Genomic DNA, 20,903 nt, shown 5'->3' on the forward strand with positions numbered 1-20,903 from the left:
AGTGCACAAGTAATCATGCTACATGAGCCCGTGTCAGTAACCAGTGCACAAGTAATCATATTAGCCAAGACAATACTGCTATTATTTGCAGATCAATAAACTGAGTACTGATGGGTCAACTCAAACCACTGTTAACAACCGAAAAAATATTACCAACACAATGTAGGCCTGTTACTCCATTTCCAGATTAAGGGCAGAACAACACATACAAGTACTCCAGATCTTCACTAGAGATGACATTGTATTCAAAGGAACAAAAACACATCCTACATTTTACTCAGTTGAAAAGTGTCATTCCATAATCCAAGCCGAGATCTCCCTATGCAGATCTGCATCTAATTACATACCACCTTACAGGTGATTCAGACAATAGCATTAGCTGCACTTGCAATCCTGGGCCACAAATCTGCACACTCTTTCCCAATTGGTCCAGTAATTGCTGAACCTGCACACCAAATAAAATAAGAAACCTATATTCTTACCAAAAGATGTCAGAAACACAAAACTAGTGAGAACTTCCTCCATGCAAGTGAATACCTTTCATCTCGCCTTTGGGGTTCACAATAACTCCAGCATTATCTGCATGAAATGGACTCTCTCTCTCAGATCTCAGGAATAAGCAACAGCCTTGATGGCACATAGTACATCAGTACATATAATTAACTCAGCATGCCTTCAAAAGTGAAGAACCAGATAATACAACAAACTCCAAAATATCTTTAAACAACAAATATAGCAGATATTACGGGAGATGAGATGAACAGGTAAACAGAACCACAACACACAAATGCCTTGCATGATCATCAACCCCATTTAGTCACAACTGACATGCATTGATACAGTATTCGAAAGATAATCAATTGGCACAATCATAAGCAGTTCACATAACAATCTGTTGAATGTTCGAGTCAGACAACCCAGAGAGAGACCAGCACTGACTATAAAAACCCTTTAACATCAACATAAAGCAAGACACTCATTCTTAGATCGGGACTTTGAAACACTACAGATAGAAAAACTCATACAGCAAACAGCAAACAGCAAACACAAGGACGTGAAGGAATCTGGTGCATAAATATCAATTGATCAAGCTGCTTCTCAAGTCTCTAGCTAGACATACCTTCAAAATACATGAAAACACCGTCCTTTCTTCTCCAGGGCTTTCGTTGCCGTACAATCACAGCTGGCATCACCTTCTTCCTCAGATCAGGCTTTCCCTTCTTCACAGTCGCCATGACCATGTCACCCACACATGCTGCAGGTAGCCGGTTGAGTCTGCCCTTGACACCCTTGACGGAGATGACATACAGGTTCTTAGCACCGGTGTTGTCAGCACAGTTGACAACAGCCCCAACAGGGAGACCAAGGGACATACGAAACTTGTTACCAGCAGAGCCTCCACGACCTAGCGAAGGTGAAAAACAGGGGTTCGCTTAACCATGGAAGCACAGACGCATGAAATTTACAACACAAGCCTTAGACGTCTCATGATGTTGCCATTCACATAAAGAAACAGAGGCGGCCATGGGAGGATGGATGCAGGCTATTCCGTAACACAATCCTTACATATATGATGTTGTTGGAAGTCACAGAAAACAGTGGCTGGCTGAGGCCATTGAAACAGACACTGTTCTAACTGATCCAAGGGCTGCTTGTAGCAGCCAGATGCGATTTTGTAACACAAGCCTTACACGTATCACGATGTTGTAAACCATAGAAACAGTGGCTACGTAAGGCCATTGAAACGGATGATCGATCATATAAACTGATGAAAAGAAGGCTTGTGGCAGCCAGAAAAGTGAAGAACAAAGATCAGACAAAACTCAAAGAGAGTCCTGATGACATACCTCGCTTCGACATCCCTGCACACCCAGACTCGCCCGGTAAACCCTAGACCTCGAGAGGGAGAAAAGAAAAGTGCGACTCTCTTTATATAGGGATAATCACAATAAGCAATAGTGGCTTTAGAGGGTGGGGCACTTGGGCCCGGCAAGGAGCAAGGTGGTGCTTGTACATGAAGTTTTGGACAAATCCCCATTAAAATTCTCACATTGTGAATTACAACATCATGAGCTTTTGCAAGCTAGGCACTCTATATCTTGGTAGGTACAGTTGGGGACAAAGGGTGGACAAGCTTCCTACTGTTATCTTGTTATACAAGGTTCCTTAACATGCTCTTTAAGCATAGTAATTCAAAAAATAATAATATATTGGTCAAAACATTCATCGCAAAAACATCACTCCCACAAGGGTGGCTAAAATTGTCCTATGTAGAATGAGATATTCCAATCCTACAAGGTTAGGCTATATGTGATCACAATCCTTCCATAATCATAGGAGATTTATGAGCTCAAAGATCCACTAAATGCATTGTTCATGAAGAAAATTCTCTCGTTTGTACTATACAACGATTTCACTTGGGACTTGCCTAGTTGTGAAACATTTTGGGGTGAAATTTTTACAATGACCTCTATCCATACCACATTTATGTGTGCACTCACATGCACAATTTTAGTTATCTTTATATTAGGAGCCCATGATGCTTGGAGGGACCCAACTTTTTGCATGCATGATGGCTCTTTGGACTTCTCCTAATGGTATAGGTGGCTAGGTGGCATTCTCCTTGAGTGATTGGATTGGTTCTATGTGGAGGAGTAGTTTTGTACATGAGGAGTGCAAGTGGGTTAGCTAGGGACCACCGTTTCAAATAATGGTATAGTTCTCCTCACACTAGATGCCCCTAGAATCCTTGCCACTCTACTCTTATTGTATCCCAAACTCAACCTATGGACATGAGGAGGTAAGGAGGTAAATTGTACAACACTGGACCAAGGATTAAACACAAGATGGAGGGATTGCTCTAAGAAGGTAGCTATGACCCTGTGTGAGTCGAGCAAGGTTTGTCAAAATGTAGCCCTTCAAGTCTGAAAACAATGTTGGGAGGAGGAGAGGGCCTTTTGGCGAGAGTTATTAGCCATATAGAGGTTACTATAGGAGTCTCTCAGTGATCCTATCTCAATCTATGAGTTGTGGGCATGGATGGCTCTTGCGAGCCTAGAGGATAGGAGGAAAGAATTCTCTTTGTACACCTCAACTACCTTCTAGGTGTTGAAACGGGACATTGTGTAGAGAGTTCTTCTAGGTGAACTAGCCATACCTTGGGGGTACCTAATCTATAGCCTTTGTGACTAGTATGGGAGGGTTTAATGCCATGCTGATTCTTCACAATGCATGTGGGTAGCCCTAGGTGGCAGTACATTCCCTCTCCATGGCTTCTTTTCCCTATACCCCCTAGACCACCTTAAGAGGCTTGTACATATGATTTCTTTTCTACTTTTGTGAGAGCTCCGGTGTGAAATTCTTCTGAGTAATGTCACTCGTCATATATTTTTTAACTGGGAAAAAGAGGAAGAAGAAGAGGCCAAAATCTAGTTGCAAGACTCCCAACCTACTACAATCATGCCTAGCCTAGTACCTAATTGTACCCTTAGAGTTTTGGGAGTAAATACTTTTTGGGAAGGAGTTGAAAGACACATTATTCTACTAATGCTTGCCTTAGGAGATATAACTAAAAAGGGAATAATAGACACTGTATCAGATGTTAGCATTGTAAACTTAATAGTTCTTGAAGCATGGTATAGTCCATCCATAAAGCATGCACATTGAGATGGCTCAAAAGTTAAATTGATAGGAGTCCTCGAAAATTGGCTAGTCAAGATTAAAGGGATATGATTCTTAGTTATCTTCTATGTCCTATTGCTTAGAAGGCCTTGGATGCAAAATTTATGACTTATAGAAGATTGAGGCAATGGTAAAGTGTCCTTTGGAATTGGAACTTGTAGAAGATTGAGGCAATGGTTGAGTGTTCTTTGGAAGTGGAACTTGCAGAAGATTGAGTGTCTTTTGGAAAGTGGAACTTGGAAAACCTCTCCTATGAATCTCAATGCTATATCATAGATGCTATTCGGACATAAAAATCATGTAATTAGAGTTAGCCACATAAATTTGTTCATTAGCTTCTTGGAGGATATGCAAGATTGGATGTAAACATTGGCTATCTTAGACCTACTATTCACAAATGAAGATGAATCCATCTAATGCTACATTGAATACTGAAGAATTTGAAGTGCAGATACCCATACAGCCTCAGAGGGTCCACTATATGTAAACCCTATATCTCATGTGCATTCAAGGCCTATTTTGAGCACAAAAGCTTAATTCAATATTATAAAATGCATGGGGGAGGTGCTCACCCATGCATGGGGGGAGATTGTCCTCATTCTTGTATCATGCAAGTTTTAGAATTCTCTTCTCTTGTGCAATTTATGCTCTTCTTATTTTCCTTTCAATTATTGGCTATTGTATAGTGAAGGCAAGCAACATTGCTATCTGAGCAAGGTGATTGGTATGCATGTCAGCATCAAGGAGGAGCCATCATCTAAGCTTTAATCTCTACATTATCTTCATCATCACACATCACTCTTTTATTTGCTTGTTAAGGGCTATGTTCCCGACAATGATTTGAAGGTAAGACCTCCAAAATGTTGAGCACAATATCGAAATTCTTGCCAATACATGTATGATCCATTGATGTGTCTCCTTTCTTTTTCTTATGTGGAGAGAGGGTGTTGAATCAAGTGAAATCCCATCTACATCACTCCATAAAGAATAGTGGACCCTCTTGGAGATTCGTATTATCAAATGTATTCATTGTACTAAAGCTCAAAGATGACCCATGATGCTTTTCCTGTTGCCTCTTGAATAATCAATTATCTCATCAGATTGCTTGGGAAATTCACATGCCATGTTAGATCATAGTTGAGCTACCAAAATTTAGATGCATGCCTAAAATCTACTCGCGATACTTCTTGTGCATTTCCAACTACCCTTGCTCTATTAGTTTCCTTGAAGGTTGTAAAAATTTCTCATATAAAGGCATTGCCTCTGTTAAGGCTAGAGGCAAGATCAAGGAATGATAGGTTTGCCAAACTAGTATGAGCATGACAAGTGCTCTTCAAGAGTAAGGGTCATTGCTTTCACAACTTCGAGACAATAACTCAATGAGAACTTGAATCTTTCTTATAACAAGATTGATTTCGAGATTGGATATAAGACTTGACTTGGATACAAGACAAGATAAGACATGACTAGTTTGGATACAAGACTTGAACTAGTAGAGGATTTACCTCATAGAAGCCTCAAAACTAGAGTTGGCAATATTGAGGGGCTTGTAGCTAAGACCCCTATTTATGCTAGATGATTACAAGAAAATCTTCTAGGGTAGCAAGAACATAAGAAATGACACATATGTGGATGATACAAGCAATGATGTAAACCTCGATGACATCAAGAATGACATAAGCCCTTTTGACATAAGTGATGATAGAAGTATTAACATATGAGATGAGAAGAGCAATATTTTAGAATATTCTTCAAGTAACTTCTAAAAGCTTCTAGAATCTTCAAGACATAGCTAAGGCCTTCTCTAACTTCACATCTATGACTATCAAATTAGAGAAACATAGAAATTCCCAAACAATTTTGCACTCATATGCCTTTAGATAGCCCTAACTATAACACCTTTAATCACATTTCGTAATGTAGCTTTAGCTTCTTGGAGTTCCCAAAGTCCTTTAAAAAAACACATTTATCAAACTTGACATGTAGGATGACTTATTTCACCCACTTGGATAGAGTTCACCATGTAGCCTTGACCTACACATTCCTGAAAAAGATGTTGGAGAGTTTCCTCATGCTGCCCACACAATACACAAATAGGAGAGATTGGATAGAGATTTCCATCTAGCCTTGACTTCTATATATTCCTAAGAAAGATGTTGGAGAGTTTCCTCATACCACCCACACAATACACGCAAAGGAGAGATTCTACCACTCTTACCTAGCCTATCTCTAGCAGGAAACTTGTTCATCATTACTTCACACCACCATATAGAGCCTTTTAGAGGGTGTATTAGACCAAATGCCTCTCACCCTAGTTTTCCAAGTTTTCAATTGTGTCTTAGGGTCCCTTTTTATCTAGTAGTCATATGTCTTGAAGATGTGTCTAATATTGAAGGGATGAAAATCATCTCTTTTAACACCATTAATTAGTAGTTTACCATGTTGATCTTATAGCACTTCAAGATGTGCTAAGGGTTAATGACCCTTATGTGAATATTAGTTTCTTCCAAAAAGTGCAAAGAGTGAATGACCCCAAAAAAAAACTTGGGTGGTAAATAAATGTGCAACAAAATTATAGAAAAAAATTAGGATGTGGATGTGGTAGATGATCTAGAAAAGGGCATTTGAGAGGGAGATAACGGCCTGATTGTGAGACTTGATGAAAATGCACATCACCCCTCTATTGACCCCTTGGTGGACTGTTGTGGGATTGAGGAGCCATTGGCAAATGACCCAAACATGGTTTTTGATGGGCATGAGGAGGTGTTGGGTAAGTGGCCCCTAGATTCCTAAGTCATGTGATGATGAAATGGTTGAAGCAACTACAAAAGGTAAGAGTATATGCATGATATAGAGCTAGAGTTCAAGGTGGAGGAATTCAATGATGGGAGAACTTGTTGATTGTGAATTGCTAATAGGGGAGCTAGTGGGATCAAAGAAGCTAAATGAACTTGTTGATTATGAAGTCCTAAAGGGGGAGTTAGAGAAAGAGAAGGATTCCATTGAGCTTATTGTTGGTGAAGAGCTAAAGGGGGAGCTGGAGAGAGAGCAGGAGCACATTATAGTACCTACAAAAAGTGAGCAACACAACCAATGTGAAGTCGATGCTTACCTAGTATAGCTTTTTTAATATAAATGGAACAAAAAGCTCCCATATTCCCTTGTAATTGAGTCTTTCATTATGAGTCTAATATGACATATGATTTCTAGTGTTTATTGAGTTTAACTTTTTTTAAAACCTCTTGACATGTCTTATTTATTAATTTCCTTTGTAGTCACAAGAGCTTGGTGGATTAATGAGCATAGTATAGTAGAAAGTAAGCTTCCAATTGATCTTTCTACATCAAAAGGTAGGTTGATAATTGTTGAATCAATGGGGTACTCTTAAAGGATTTGAAAATGCCAAAGAGGAATTGTTGTTGGAGGGTGTAAAATAATTTGGGTGAATCATAGTATGCTACTATATGCTGAGGCAGGATATGCAAAAGTTTTTATTGAAATTAGCATCTCAAGAAAGTAACTTGTTTGGGAGCTATTGTAGGAGGATAAAGCTAATGTAGATTTTGGTTGTGTGTTTCTCATTCATCATGAAAAAACCAAAAAAACATTATAAGTTACATGGAGGTGATCGATAACTATATCTTATTGATTAAGTCATATGTCATCTTCTTTGTATGAAAATATACATTTTCTCAGGAATAATGTGAAGTATGGTAGAAAAGTTTTTGTTATGTTTCTTGTATTGATGCTAAATTTTGGTCAAAGCTTATATTTTAAAAAAACTTTTGGAAAGTGTGGAAAAATACACTCAATTCAATGCTAGTAACATGATACTTTTGGAAGATACCTATTGTAAGTCTTTAAAGAATGATTACCACAATCACTTAATGATTTATTCCTACGAGCCAAAAGTGGAGCCCTTTGATGGAGGATGGATCAAAGATTCTTGCCCACTAGCCTACTATAGGTGACACTCACTCAATATTTGAGGTCAAAGATGACTTGTCTACAATAGTGGCTCATTACTTTGTTTAGATGGAAGACTACTCATATCAATTTGACCCCCCATATGTATGATTTTTCTGAGCTAATATATGACATTCAATGCACTTTTATAATTCATATCCATTTCCAATGCTTACAAGCTGTATGATACCTTTGCTACTCATAGCCACTCCTACCTCCCATAGTGTACTAATTTTTTGTATGAAATTGTCAATATCAAGGCATTTTTTAGTACTTTTTGGTACTTTCATCCATTTCTAATCTATAGTTATTGATTTTTTTGTTTGCTTTGGTGCATTTTGGTACCATTGGAGTCATTGGGATCGAGTTAATTATGATGTTCTAGGTTGTAATATGTAGTACTCTTAGGGCTTTTAAAAATGTCAATGGTACTTGTAATACCTTTAGTGTTGAGATGTGGTGCACCCACCCCTTGCCTAGCTAGGGGAAAGGATGTGTAGTAGTTGCTTGAAAGCCTATCCTAAGCAGCATTGTCCGAACCCCTTAAGATTGACAGACTTAGCTAGTCATGTAACTTTTGAGTCTAGCTCACAACATAATGTATGGTGTTGACCCATTATGATTGATCTAAGGTCTTATCAATATTTTAGCACCCAACCTTGAAGATCACTTTGTAATCAATCAAGGGTGAGAGTGGACTAGTTGCCACACTTGGTTCAAAGAGAGTGAGAGATTAGGGGGATTTAACTCTTCTAACCATAAGAAAAAATCTCAGTTTTGGACCCCTAAAATGGTACTTAGTCGAGATCTATAGCATTGACCCTAGAAAGTTAGCATTCAACCCCCATTCAACCTTCTTTCTATTTCATTCTTTTGAAAAACACCTGACTAATTGGGTCCACGCATCCACTAGATAGGGTCATCATGACGACCATCCATTCGCTTTCCATGCATATACTCAAGTATGATTACTTATCTAAATAGTTCTTGCAACACAGTGAGTCACAAAAATAGGTTCCTTAATTAGTCCGTTACACAGGGTTTGTCAAACACATTTATACAATACAAGAAAACAATGAAAATAATCTTTTTCAAGGTAGCTTTATTTTATTAGATTAATTTAGCCAATCTCCAATTGGAAGTGTGGGATACTTCTGCTTCATCCCAATTTCCCTCCTTCCTCTTGGTATTCGGCATTTGATACCCCGATCTAATGTAGGTCCAACACAAATTGTGACCCTCTCTTCAATCAAAGTCCCTAAGGTACCCATCGCCATGCACCATGCCTATCGATGATTTCTTTCCCTAGCTTTGAAATTATATTGTATATAGCAAATTTATTTGGATAGTAAATAAGTAAGAATGAAGGACTTGAAAGATTTGGTACTCTATAGTACCAAAGTTGGTACTATGCAAAGCCAAATTATGCATTCTACTAAAGTGGTAAGATCAATAGGATTTATGCATTTACTATTGATTTCTAAGTTTGGTACTATATTAAAGTGCTGACAACAAAAGAATTCAAATATTTAGTACTATATAGACCAAACGAGACCAGGTAATAAAGAATGAAGAACAAATGACTTTATCAAATTTTGATACTATATTATAGCAAATTTGGTACCATGGATAACATCACATTAGATACTATTTTGCAACACCAAATTTGGTATTGTCAGATAATAGGGACATGTTTAGTTGCAAATTAGGTGTTCAAAGATATCAGATACTATCAGAATAAAAGAAACTCAAAAGAGGGACAAAAACAATCCACTTTAATCAAAAGAAATACATGGTTGGTTTTTTAGTGTCAGAAGAAGCTATCATAGAATTCTATTGGTATTTTCCACTATTATTTGATAGTCTATTATAAGATTATTGCATCTTTACATGATTGTTGCATTTTGAGTCTTGTTATCATCATATGGCATGCTATGGTATATAATTAGTCCTTCACTATATAATAGAAAAATACCAATAAAATTTTGAAGAGAACATAAATTGAAGAAGATAGAAAATGCATACAAATAGTGTATGATATAAGCATAAGCTATACAATCTCCCCCAATTGCATGGGTGAGCACCTACCCCATGTAAACATTTTTTGTTGTCTATAGCTTTTTATGGTTAGAAAAAATGAAAAGCATTCCTTTTTGGGCTTCTTACTTTGTTTGCATGAATACCATGCTTTTTTAAAATGATTTCTAATTTCTATGAAATAAATCTATCCTAAGGCTTACAAAAATAATAATTTGGTCATTTAAGCGTCACGTAAGGTTATATCCAAACAAATGAATTGTGCATGTGCACATATAATATCTTCACACTAGAGAGTGCCTGAAATTACAATGATTCTGTGCTATAATAACCACTCAAAAATAGTTAAATTTTACTATACAAAATTGTGCTTTATTCTAATTGATATGTATAACTTCGTCTAATTATTTGTTCATAATAATAAAAAACACATTAGTTTCCTTTATGAATCCAAATAACTCCATCTAATAATCTGCTCATCACAACACAAAACACATTAGTTTGATAACCTCTATCTATCAATCACAATGAGACTAGTTTCACATGTATACACATGTAATAAGTCATGAGTCATGTAATAATTAGATAATGAAAATCTACATAATAAATAAATAAAATACACATGTAACAAGTCATGAGTCGTGCAATAAATAGATAATGAAAATTTGCATAATAAATAAATAAAATAAATCTTATTTTCATAGTAATTATAATAAATTTTAATGAGATGAAAAATAGACAATGAAAATTTATAAAAATAAATAAATAAAAATAATTTTATTTTCATAGCAATTATCATTATAGTATATGCTTTTGTAAACCTTAATGAACTTATTTTGGCATCCAAGGATAGGCTCTATGGGACACCTTATTGCTCTTAGAATGTGTGAGTAGATCATCAACTAACATATGTAATCTAGAGGCTGTATGTGTCAACCATGCCTTCAACTTGGCCGTAATACAAGCCTCAAACAACTACTTTATCTCTTTGACAATTTTGTTATAATGTGCATCCTTTTTGCCTTCACTATTTTATATATAGTTTTGGTACATTTGATCAAATAGAAATCCTCACCTTTCTTTGCTAGCTCGACTACAAAGTTGTCTCTAATGTAATAGATTGTGTAAATGATTAGGGTTCCCTTACAGATGGGCAAATTAGCGACATTCTACACCAACAAATTAGAACTAAAATGGTCAATGTCTCTAGCATCATTGTCTTCATCGATGCAAACTTTATTTGATTCTAGGATAATTAAAGTGCATGGATTAAACATTGAATATCCATTAGTGCTATGAAATAAGCTTGAATTTGCAATACACTCATAATTCCATTGGTCATCACATTATACATCATCCTTGGAAGTTACCCAAAAAATTTGATGTGTACTGTATCTATGCACCTTATCTTCAAGCTAAAATATCTTATTTACATATTCGATTATATCATTTGTATACTTCATAGGCCAGCCATTAGATTTCAACTCTTGAGGGTTCTCTTTATGATTATTCCAACTCTATTGTGCTCTCTTTTCCATGTCTTGATGCTAATAAGTTATCCATAAAACATGAATGTTTTACATTGGATATCCATATGCATTTCAAAGACTTGATCCTTCACATCAAGAAATCGAACACATGTAGAGATGCATAGGAGATCATTGAGAAGATGTATGGCACTTGCACAAATGTAAGGAAGATATGATTAAAGAAAAGATTGTATGGTGCCTGTGGGCTAGAGCATTCGTGACTATATTGAGGAGATAAAGCAGATTGCAGAGGATCCTGCTTTGATTAATGCATCTCTTTATGATGACAATGATAATGACTTGATTTCTATCACTTTGAATGGACTTGGACCTACATTCAAGTCCTTTGACACTTTTATTTCTGTGAGAGGTAGTTCCATACCTGACTTTGAGGAGTTGATTGCCATGTTGCTTATTACTAAAGAAATGAAATTGGGTCTTAATGCATATAGTAGTGGAAATGTATTGGAGGTAATAGGGTATTCTACCATCATAGAGAATATGGTAGTCCATCAAGAGTTAGAGGATCTTCTTATGGTCGTGGAGATGCATTTACTCATGGTCATAGCTCTTTTAGTCGTATAGACTTTATGCCTAGAGGAAGAGGAGATCCTTCTCTAGAGATAGAGGACAATCTAGTCCTCATAGAGATAGTACATGTCATTACTATGGACAGATTGCTCATTTTGAGAAGGAATGCTACCATAAGTAGAATGCTATGTCTAGAGGTCATGGAGGGCTTTTGTATGGCCATTATATAAGTGGTTATGAAAGCAAAGGTTATATCTCTAGAGGTGGTTCATCACCTAGAGGTCATGTTTTTGCTATAGAGCATATACTTGGTAGCATGATATATCCCCCTAGAGAAGAGGATGATTGGTTTTTGGATTCAAGAGCTATGAATCATATCATCATGTAGAATGGTTTGATAGGAATGAACAAATGCAAAGAGAATAATACGTTGCTACACGAGATTATAGACTACATAAGATCACTCACATTGGTAGTGTTTCATTGGTAAACAAAGATGGGATAGAGAATGAACTTAGGGATATTTTTATGTGCCTACAATCACTATGAATTTGGCTTTTGTTGAAAAAATGGTTGAACAAGGGCTACAAGTAAGGTTGAATAAATATGGTTGCTTCATTGAGGAGTTTAGAAATGGCAAACCTAGCAAGTTAATTGCACAAGGCCAAAACAAGGACATGTTGTTTGCATTGTATGTAGGTACTTTTGTCATACAAAACTCCACATATATGGAAGTTAGACATGGACAATATAAGGATGTTGAGTTATAGCATAGAAAAATTGGGCCTTTAAACTTGCAAAGGCTAAAAGAAATGTAGTCTAGGTAGGTTGTTTGTGGTCTTTTACACTTTGGCTATGTAAACTATGACTATCTATGTGAGGCATGTCAATTTGATAAGTAGTCTAGACTCCCATTTCCAAAGAGGGGGAGAATCAACACATAGTCTTTCGAAATGGTACATTTAGACATATGGGGTCCATGTGAAAATATATCCTTGAATGGGAAATACAAGTTTTACATTATTTTTATTGATGTTTTCAATAAAATGACTTGGTTCTATTTTTTGCAACATAAAAGTGAGGCTTTGAGAAGTTTTTGGAATTCAAAGATGTGGTAGAAAATTGGATCATATCTAAAGTGCTTGAGATCAAATAATGGAGGTGAATACATGTCAAATGAGTTTTCTAAATACTTGAGAGATCATGGGATTAAGAGATATGTTACATGTAGATATATACCTTAGTAGAATGATGTTGCAAAAAAGAAGAAGAAAAAGGGGCATTGTTGAATTTGCGAGAGCTATGATGAGCCAAATGCACATGCCATTGACTTATTGGGTTAAGGTAGTACATACTATAATTCATATTATGAATAGGACTCCTACAATATTGACTCATCAACTCTAAAAAGGAACAAGACTTGGGATCTAGCAGAGTTATCTCATGGCAAGAAAGCAATTGGCTATAAGTGGGTTTATAAGGTCAAATGCAAGTTAAATGGTTCATTGAAAAGATATAAAGCAAGGTTTATTGCAAAGGGTCATGTACAAACATATGATTAGACTATGAGGAGACATTTACTTGTATCGCAAACATGACTACAGTCAGATCGGTTATTGCCTTTGCTTCAATTATGGGTAGAATTTATACAAATAGATGTAAACAATGCTTTTTTGAATGGAGCCTTCAAAGAAGAAGTATACATGAAATAGCCAAAAAGGACATGCACACCCATAGTTTTAAAATCATGTGTGTAAACCAAGGAAGTCAATGTATGGGTTAAAGCAAGCACTTAGAGTTTGGTGTGACGAGATCAACAAGTTTTATGTAGCATGGGATTTCAATAAAGAATGGTTGATTACTTACTTTATGTTAGACACGTGGAGAATGGAACAATGGTGATTGTTATTTTTGATGATCTAATCATAACATGTACACTCGAGAAAGAGATTGCAAAAGCGAAGCATGGTTTGCACAAGCAGTTTGACATCAAAGATATTGGATTGTTGAGGTATTTTTGGGCATTGAAGTAATTGACACACTACATAGACTTTGGTTGGTGTAAAGGCACGTCGTTAATCTCGCGAGCAAACCACCAAGACCCATGGACCAGTTATCGCTTCAAGCGTTTCAAGTTGAGAGCTATGGCTACCTCTCACATAGCCATGCATACTCTTCCACAAGCCAATGTAGTGAGCTTACCTTTGAATTCAATCAAGTACCTTCTCCTACGAATTCGTCGTGGCTCCATGATTCAAGATGTGCCCTCAAGCAAGCTCCATCCTCAAGCTCTGAGCTTCGACCTCCATAGCCATGCACGCAAGAAGACGAAAGAGAAGAAGAAGATAAAGATGAAGAGAGGAGAAGAAGAGCTTCTCCACAATCCCTCACTCCCTCACATATACACACACTCTCACTCACTCACTCCCTCTCTCTCTCTCTCTCTCTCTCTCTCTCTCTCACACACACACACACACACACATACACAAGAAGGAAGCAAGAGCAAGAAGCAAGAAGAGAGCAAGTTTGGCCACACACAAGAATGAGCTTCTTTATTCATTTCTTGACTTTTATACATACCCTTATCCCCTCCTTGGGCAGCCATCTCCTTTTTGGTCCATTCTTCTACTCTCTTTTTTTTCTCCTTCCTATTAGCATAGGTCTCACCTGTGTCTCTCATTCTTTACAATTTGCACATGAGAGAGCTTGACACTCTTTTACAAAATGAATTACAATGTGCATGGTGCTTCTCTTTGCTAGCATATCACGATGCATTTATTATTGTGTGCTTCCTTTTACATTTGAGACTTTTTCCTACACTTCATGTCTTTAGATTTTTCTTGAGTATGCCTCTCTCCTCCATTTTTCTCTCACCTTGGAACTATCTTCCATTTTTATTTTTCAGCTTTTTCACCTTGGTCTTCTGAGGGTGTAACATTATCCCCCTCCTAGCTAGATGCAAGTCCCATGGCACTTGATGGTGTGGGCTAAGTTTATAGAGGGTTGATGAGGCATGGTTCTTGGGGTTGTTGGGGAGATGGGTCATGTTGGGCATACTCTATGAAGTGAGTCTGGGAGGTTGTTGATGGCAAAGAAGATGATTGGTCGAAGAAGCCCTCTGTAGGGTATTGGTTTGTCGCACTATTGTACAATGTTCCTGAAAAGAAGAAGAGTGCAGTTCTTAGGGGGTTGTGTCTACCTTACCTCGTAGTACGCTGTGCAAGTGATGGTGGTACTGGGAGATGGGTTGAAAGCTTAAGGTATTGTCCTGGACCTAGTTTGTGTAAATGAAGGTGCTGTGAGTGACTTAGGGAGATATGTCTATCAATCATGTCCTACCCTTGATGTGCCCTAAGTTGTAATGTGGGAAAGGAACCAGGGTGGTCCCTAGGTGCAATTAGTGCGCAAATCGGATGCTAAATGTGTACGTAGCGAGCGCCGGAAGGTCCCCAAGAACAAATAACTCTACTTTTTGCTCAAAAACTAAGAGAGAAAATTTGCACGACATGAAGCAAGAAGACTATTTGGGTATAATCTCCCTCTATGCCTTGTGTGAGCGCTCCACAAAGTGTGTATTTAATATATTATTCATCTCCAAGCTAAAAAATAGCCCAAATTTACAATTAGCATGCTTTAGCTTTTGTGTTTGCTTTTGTCCAAATAAAGAATAAAGCGGTTGGGCACCCAAAGATCGGGCTGTGCCCAAATACAATGTCCAATAATAAATATTTAAATCGTACGTCCATGTACATACAAAATAATAAATATATGTCAAGCGCTTTAATAAATAAGCGTGTCAAAATAAATATTGGCACTAGCCTAAGATGCACGCCCATAAAAAATGATAATTTTTAAATAACTTGAATACACGCTATCACCCAGTACTTCCCAGCACCACTTGCTCTACACATCAACTGAAGCATTCCTAATTGTTAGAAAAATAATAAAATTAAACCGACAAAAGAGAATACCTAGCAGTTTTCAGCTACAAAATAAATAAATTGGTTAAAACTCAATCCTAAATTTAATTTATTACGAGTGCGCACTCTAAACTCATAAATGTCTATTAATTTAAATATGTACTTTGTGGAATCACCCGCTATGGAATCACCCACTTGCACATTAAATTAATGAGACACCCGAAAAGGACAGGCGTCCCTATCGACTTTTCACACAAGGAATCCACGTTGTGTATGAGCCCCGACAATAAATATAATTTTACAAAATCCACCGTGGAATATGCCTCATGGCATCATACCCTTGGGGTGGGATAGCAATTGACCTCAATTGCTATTAGCTCAATGTGGGGCGAGCAATGAGGGGTAAGCACTTAAGTCACGAGTGTGCATCCATTGAGCCTCTTCAACATGATGATTTTTAAATTTTACCATATATCTAGAATATCTACGGCTGGTTCTAGTGGTCATAAAGTTGGTATCTAGAATAGTCTCAGGTTCAAGGATTTCAGTTTCTTCTTCTAACAAATGAGGATTTTCATAAACAGGATGGATAGGTAATTCACCTTTGAAAGGTCGTAATAAACTAATATAAAAAGTGTTGTGGATTTTCTAGTGTTGGGGTAGTTCTAGTTTAAAGGCATTATCATTGATTTTGTGAACGATTTTGAAAGGTCCATAAAATCTAGGAGCTAACTTTACAAAACAGGGTATTTCTCAACACTTTGTAGTCTTTGCTTTTCAATTCGTAACCATACATAATCATCAACTGTAAAATTCATAGCTTTTCTTTTCTTGTTTGCTTGTTTAGTATATGATTACTGGGCTTTCGCAATCATATCTTTAACTTCATTGAAAATAGTAGCATGTATGTAGGCAATATCGTCAGCAGCTTTAACTTTGTTTGACAATGAAGTAAGAGATGTAGGCAATCTATATCCATAAATGATTTAAAAAGGTACTTTTCATGTAGTTGTATGGGGTGTATTATTGTATGCAAACTGAAGTAAATGCAAGCGTGTATCCCAGGTTTGTGGTTTTGAAATTGTGTATGCACGTAAAAGATCTAAGATTGTGTTGTTTGTAGCTTCTGTTTGCCCATTTGTTTCAAGATGAAATGTAGATAAAAAAATCAAATTTTGTTCATAAGTCAGCAAACAAAGTAGTCCAAAAATTATTGCAGAATCTAGAATCTCGATCTGAAATAATAACTTTTGGTAAAGCATGGTTAGTGAAAACAATTTTCAGAAACAATTGAGCAGCTTGAGATGCAGTTAATGTTTTCTTGCATGGAATGAAATATGCATGTTTGCTAAATCAATCTACAATAGTCCATATCATATCATGATTAGCTTGAGTGTTAGGCAGACCAATAATAAAATCCATTGAAATATGCTCCCATGGTCGTTCAGGGATTGGTAAAGGCATTAACAAACCATACTGCTTACCATGGTGTTGCTTAACTCTTTGACAAATTAAACACTCAGATACAAAATTAAAAATATCAGATTCCATCTGTGGCCAATAAAAATCTTCAATCAAAGTACGTAAAGTAAAAATAATACCTCTATGGCCTTGATATGGGAGACAATGAATTTCGTGCAACACAAAGGATCTAAATGGAACAGTTACACATAACCTTTTCTCATAAAACATAAATCCATCAGCATAAGATAATGAATCAATTGGAATCCAGTTATTGGTAATTAATTTATTTCAACCAGCTTGAAAACTAGGGTCTTGGCCATAGGTATCTTTCATAGGGAGAAGAGAATCAAAAGATATCACATAGATATTATGAATAGTCGGTCTTCTACTTAAAGCATCGGCACCAACATTTTCTTTTCCGGGTTGATATTGGATAAGTGGATGAAAACTTTGAATAAAAGCAGCCCATTTAATGTGTCAATCAAATATTTGTGGCTGACTAAGGAGATGTTTAATACTTTGTTGGTCAGTTTTGATCATGAATTCAGATCCCATTAAATAGTGTTTCCATTGACGTAAAGCTTGTACTACAGCTAGCAATTCCTTATCATAAGTAGAGTACTTGAGTTTAGAGGGTTTAAGCTTGTAGTTGGAGTAAGCTATGGGATGAGAACCTTGCATAAGGACAGCTCCTATTCTAGATCCACTAGTGTCAGTGATTACTAGGAAAAATGGACTAGTAAAATCAGGAAGTTGCAATATATGAGCATGAGTTAAAGCATGTTTTAGTAAATCAAAGGACTTTTGCTGATTTTTGGACCAATGATACACAATACCTTTTTTTAATAATTTTGTCTAAGGTAATGCAAGCATTGAAAATTTTCTCACAAATTTTCTGTAAAAGCTAGCAAGACCTAAGAAAGAACGTAATTCATATACATTTTTAGGTATCGGCCAATTCAAAATTGCTTCTATCTGTTTAGGATCAACTTTAATACCTTTAGATGAAACAAATTCAATTTGTGTTTGGAAAAATTTACTATTTTCAAGATTAGCATATAATTGATTCTCTTTCAGTAATTTAAAAACCAAAGATAAATGTTCATAATGTTCATTTTCATTCTTACTGAAAACCAATATGTCATCAAAGAAAACAATGACACAATGCTGATGCTTCAAAAAGATGCGATTCATCATACGACTAAATGTAGCTGGTGCATTAGTTAATCCAAAAAGCATAACTAGGAATTCATAATGTCCAAATTGAGTTCTAAATGCAGTTTTGAATATGTTAGATGGGTCCAGTCATACTTGATGGTATCCAGATTTAAGATCTATTTTGCTAAATATTGCAGCCCCTTGTAGTTTGTTCATAAGATCATCTACCCTGGGAATGGGGTATCTATTTTTGACAGTGATTTTATTTAGGACACGATAATCAATGCACATTCTATAAGTGTTGTTTTTCTTTTTAACTAATAGAATAGGTGCACCACAAATGGAGAACTACTGGGTCTAACGAGTCCTTGGGTTAATAATTCTTCAACTTGAGTTTGAATTTCTTTGTGTTCAATTTGATTATGTCTATAAGGTGCTTTACATGGTAGCTGAGAATTTGGAATTAGGTCTATTTTATGATTTTCAGGATGTGTGGGTGATAAACCAGGTGGTAAGTCAGCATCAAAACAATCTTTCAATTGTGAAAGAAATTGTGTGTGTCTAAGATGCATCTTCTTTTCCTTAACTTCAATTTCATTCACCTATATTAAATAAGATTTACTACATTTTCTTAATACTCGTTTAGCTTGTGTATGACTAAGCAATGGAAAATTATCAAAAGTGTGCATACCATGCAATGTGATTTGTTTTCCATTAAAATGAATCTTCATTGAATGCGTAGAATAATCTATATCGGGATTATACTGATGACGCCAAGGTATGCCTAGAATAATGTCACTAGATTGCAAAGGCACAACTAGGAAACTTCTATATTCAATATAATCACCAATTTTAAATTCTAAGTCATGCACTTCTTGTGTTTCATTGTATCTAGTGTCTAAGAATGCAACCTTGATGCGATAATGAGTAGAAACAATATGTAATTTCAATTCTTTGACCAATTTTGCAGAAATAAAGTCGTGTGTACTCCCATCATCATATAAAACAATCTTTTTTTTACCATACACAAAACATTTCATCGTTAATAAAGAATGAGAATTTGGTATAACTGGTAAAGTATATGAAGTAGTACCATTATCATCATTATCTTCTGTGAAATCTAGTATTTCTTCATGGTCTTCATCTTCAGTCGCTCCCAAATAGTTGATGTGAATAGTTGGCTTTTGGATTGACAATTCGCCGCTAGATGTCCAGGTTGATGGCATTTGTAACAGACTATGGATTCGGCCTTAGACACATTATTGGTAATAGCGGGAAGTTTAGGAGTGTTGGAATTTGACTGAAGAGATGGCTTAGGATTTGGATTTGTGTTTGATGGTAAAGCAGGGGGTCGTGTCCAAGATTTACGAAATGAAGATGGAAGGAAACGGTTTTGATGGAATCTTCAAAAATTAGAATCGAATTGATTTGTACCGAAGTTACCATTGTTTGAAAATTGTTGTGGTCGCTTTTCTCGTCCTCGAATCTTGTCTTCAGCATCATGGGCCAATGAAATTGCATCTTCGAGAGTCGTTGGCTTAAACATGTTCACTTCCGCATAGAAGTGACCAAGTAACCCAGACATAAACTTCTGCTTATGAGTCGCCTCAGGTACATCTTCGAGCATTCATAGTTGCAATAAAGCATTCAAAAAACGCTCAATATATTGGAAAATAGACTCGCGATCTCTTTGTTGTAGAAGGTCCCATTGTTTGATTATTTTTTCGTGGAATTGGGGTGGAAGAAAATTATGTAAAAATTTCTTTTGGAAAGTCTCCCAAGTAGCAGGACAATCAATGCTTTTGAGGACAACAATCCACCATAAGGATGCTTTGTCCACTAAATGATTAGTGACACACTTAATTTTGTCTTTTTCAACATATGGTTCTTCATGGAAATTATCATCGAACTGGCTGATAAAAGCAAGTACAGTCTTTCCATCGCGTGATCCATTGAAAGTACGAAATTTGAAATTTCTTTTACTTATTTTTGTTTCTTTTCGAATAGATTGCGCTTCAAGTGTCGCATCGATCGTACGTCGTATAAATTCTTTAGATTGCGGTCCATCTTTATTGGTTGTAGATCGTTGCAGATTGGCGAATTGAGCTTGCAAAGTTTGACGTGCTCTTCGTTCCTCTTGAAGCTGCATCATAATTAGGTCCAGTTTTTGCTCCATTGTTGGTTTTAGTAAATCACCTTCAGCTATAAAATCTTTCATATTTTGATCGGTCATCCTATGAAATTTCAAACAACCTCACACACTCAAAATCCTGTTAGCGGGATGAGTGCAGCTCAAATTCGGGGTTATAAGGCTTGTTTTTTTTAAAAAAAAGTGGCTTTTGATGATCTTTCTTCTTCACGGTTATGGAAATTGATGTCAGCCTTCTTCCAAAAGAATATGTCGTCCATGTAGACTGCATATAGCAATATGTGTGCTGGAACTGAACTCTGTTAGACCGCAAGTGCATATGGGGACTTACATGGAAGTCGAAAACCCATTCAGGAGTTGCTGTGTATGAACTCTCGCTATGGGGGAGGTTTTAAACCTTGGGAATTTAGCCTTTAGAGCTTAATAAACTTTAAGCTTAAAGCTCTTGGTTTTAAAAAAAAAAACATT

General features: G+C 36.4%; 1 protein-coding gene across 1 annotated transcript; it reads right to left on the reverse strand.

Annotated features, from left to right (window-relative positions):
- Positions 1–149: 149 nt before the first annotated feature.
- On the reverse strand, positions 150–2,002 carry LOC148016367 (large ribosomal subunit protein uL14). The gene is made up of 4 exons (XM_087664409.1): positions 1,848–2,002; positions 1,121–1,405; positions 538–579; positions 150–445 (listed from the first exon to the last, which is right to left on the reverse strand). Exons 1-4 carry the CDS (start codon positions 1,858–1,860, stop codon positions 363–365), a joined length of 423 nt encoding a protein of 140 aa, XP_087520535.1. The 5' UTR covers positions 1,861–2,002; the 3' UTR covers positions 150–362.
- Between the last annotated feature and the right edge of the window lie 18,901 nt (positions 2,003–20,903).

This window comes from Lygodium microphyllum, chromosome 23 (assembly GCF_053477565.2).
Source record: "Lygodium microphyllum isolate KBCC chromosome 23, Lygodium_microphyllum_v1.1.10, whole genome shotgun sequence".
In the NCBI taxonomy this organism is placed as follows: domain Eukaryota; kingdom Viridiplantae; phylum Streptophyta; class Polypodiopsida; order Schizaeales; family Lygodiaceae; genus Lygodium; species Lygodium microphyllum.

Coding starts and splice junctions, on each gene's coding strand:
- LOC148016367 (XM_087664409.1), bottom strand. Junction 580..1,120: donor TGTTTTCATGTATTTTGAAG/GTATGTCTAGCT, acceptor CATTTCATGCAG/ATAATGCTGGAGTTATTGTG. Junction 446..537: donor CCCCAAAGGCGAGATGAAAG/GTATTCACTTGC, acceptor TTTGGTGTGCAG/GTTCAGCAATTACTGGACCA.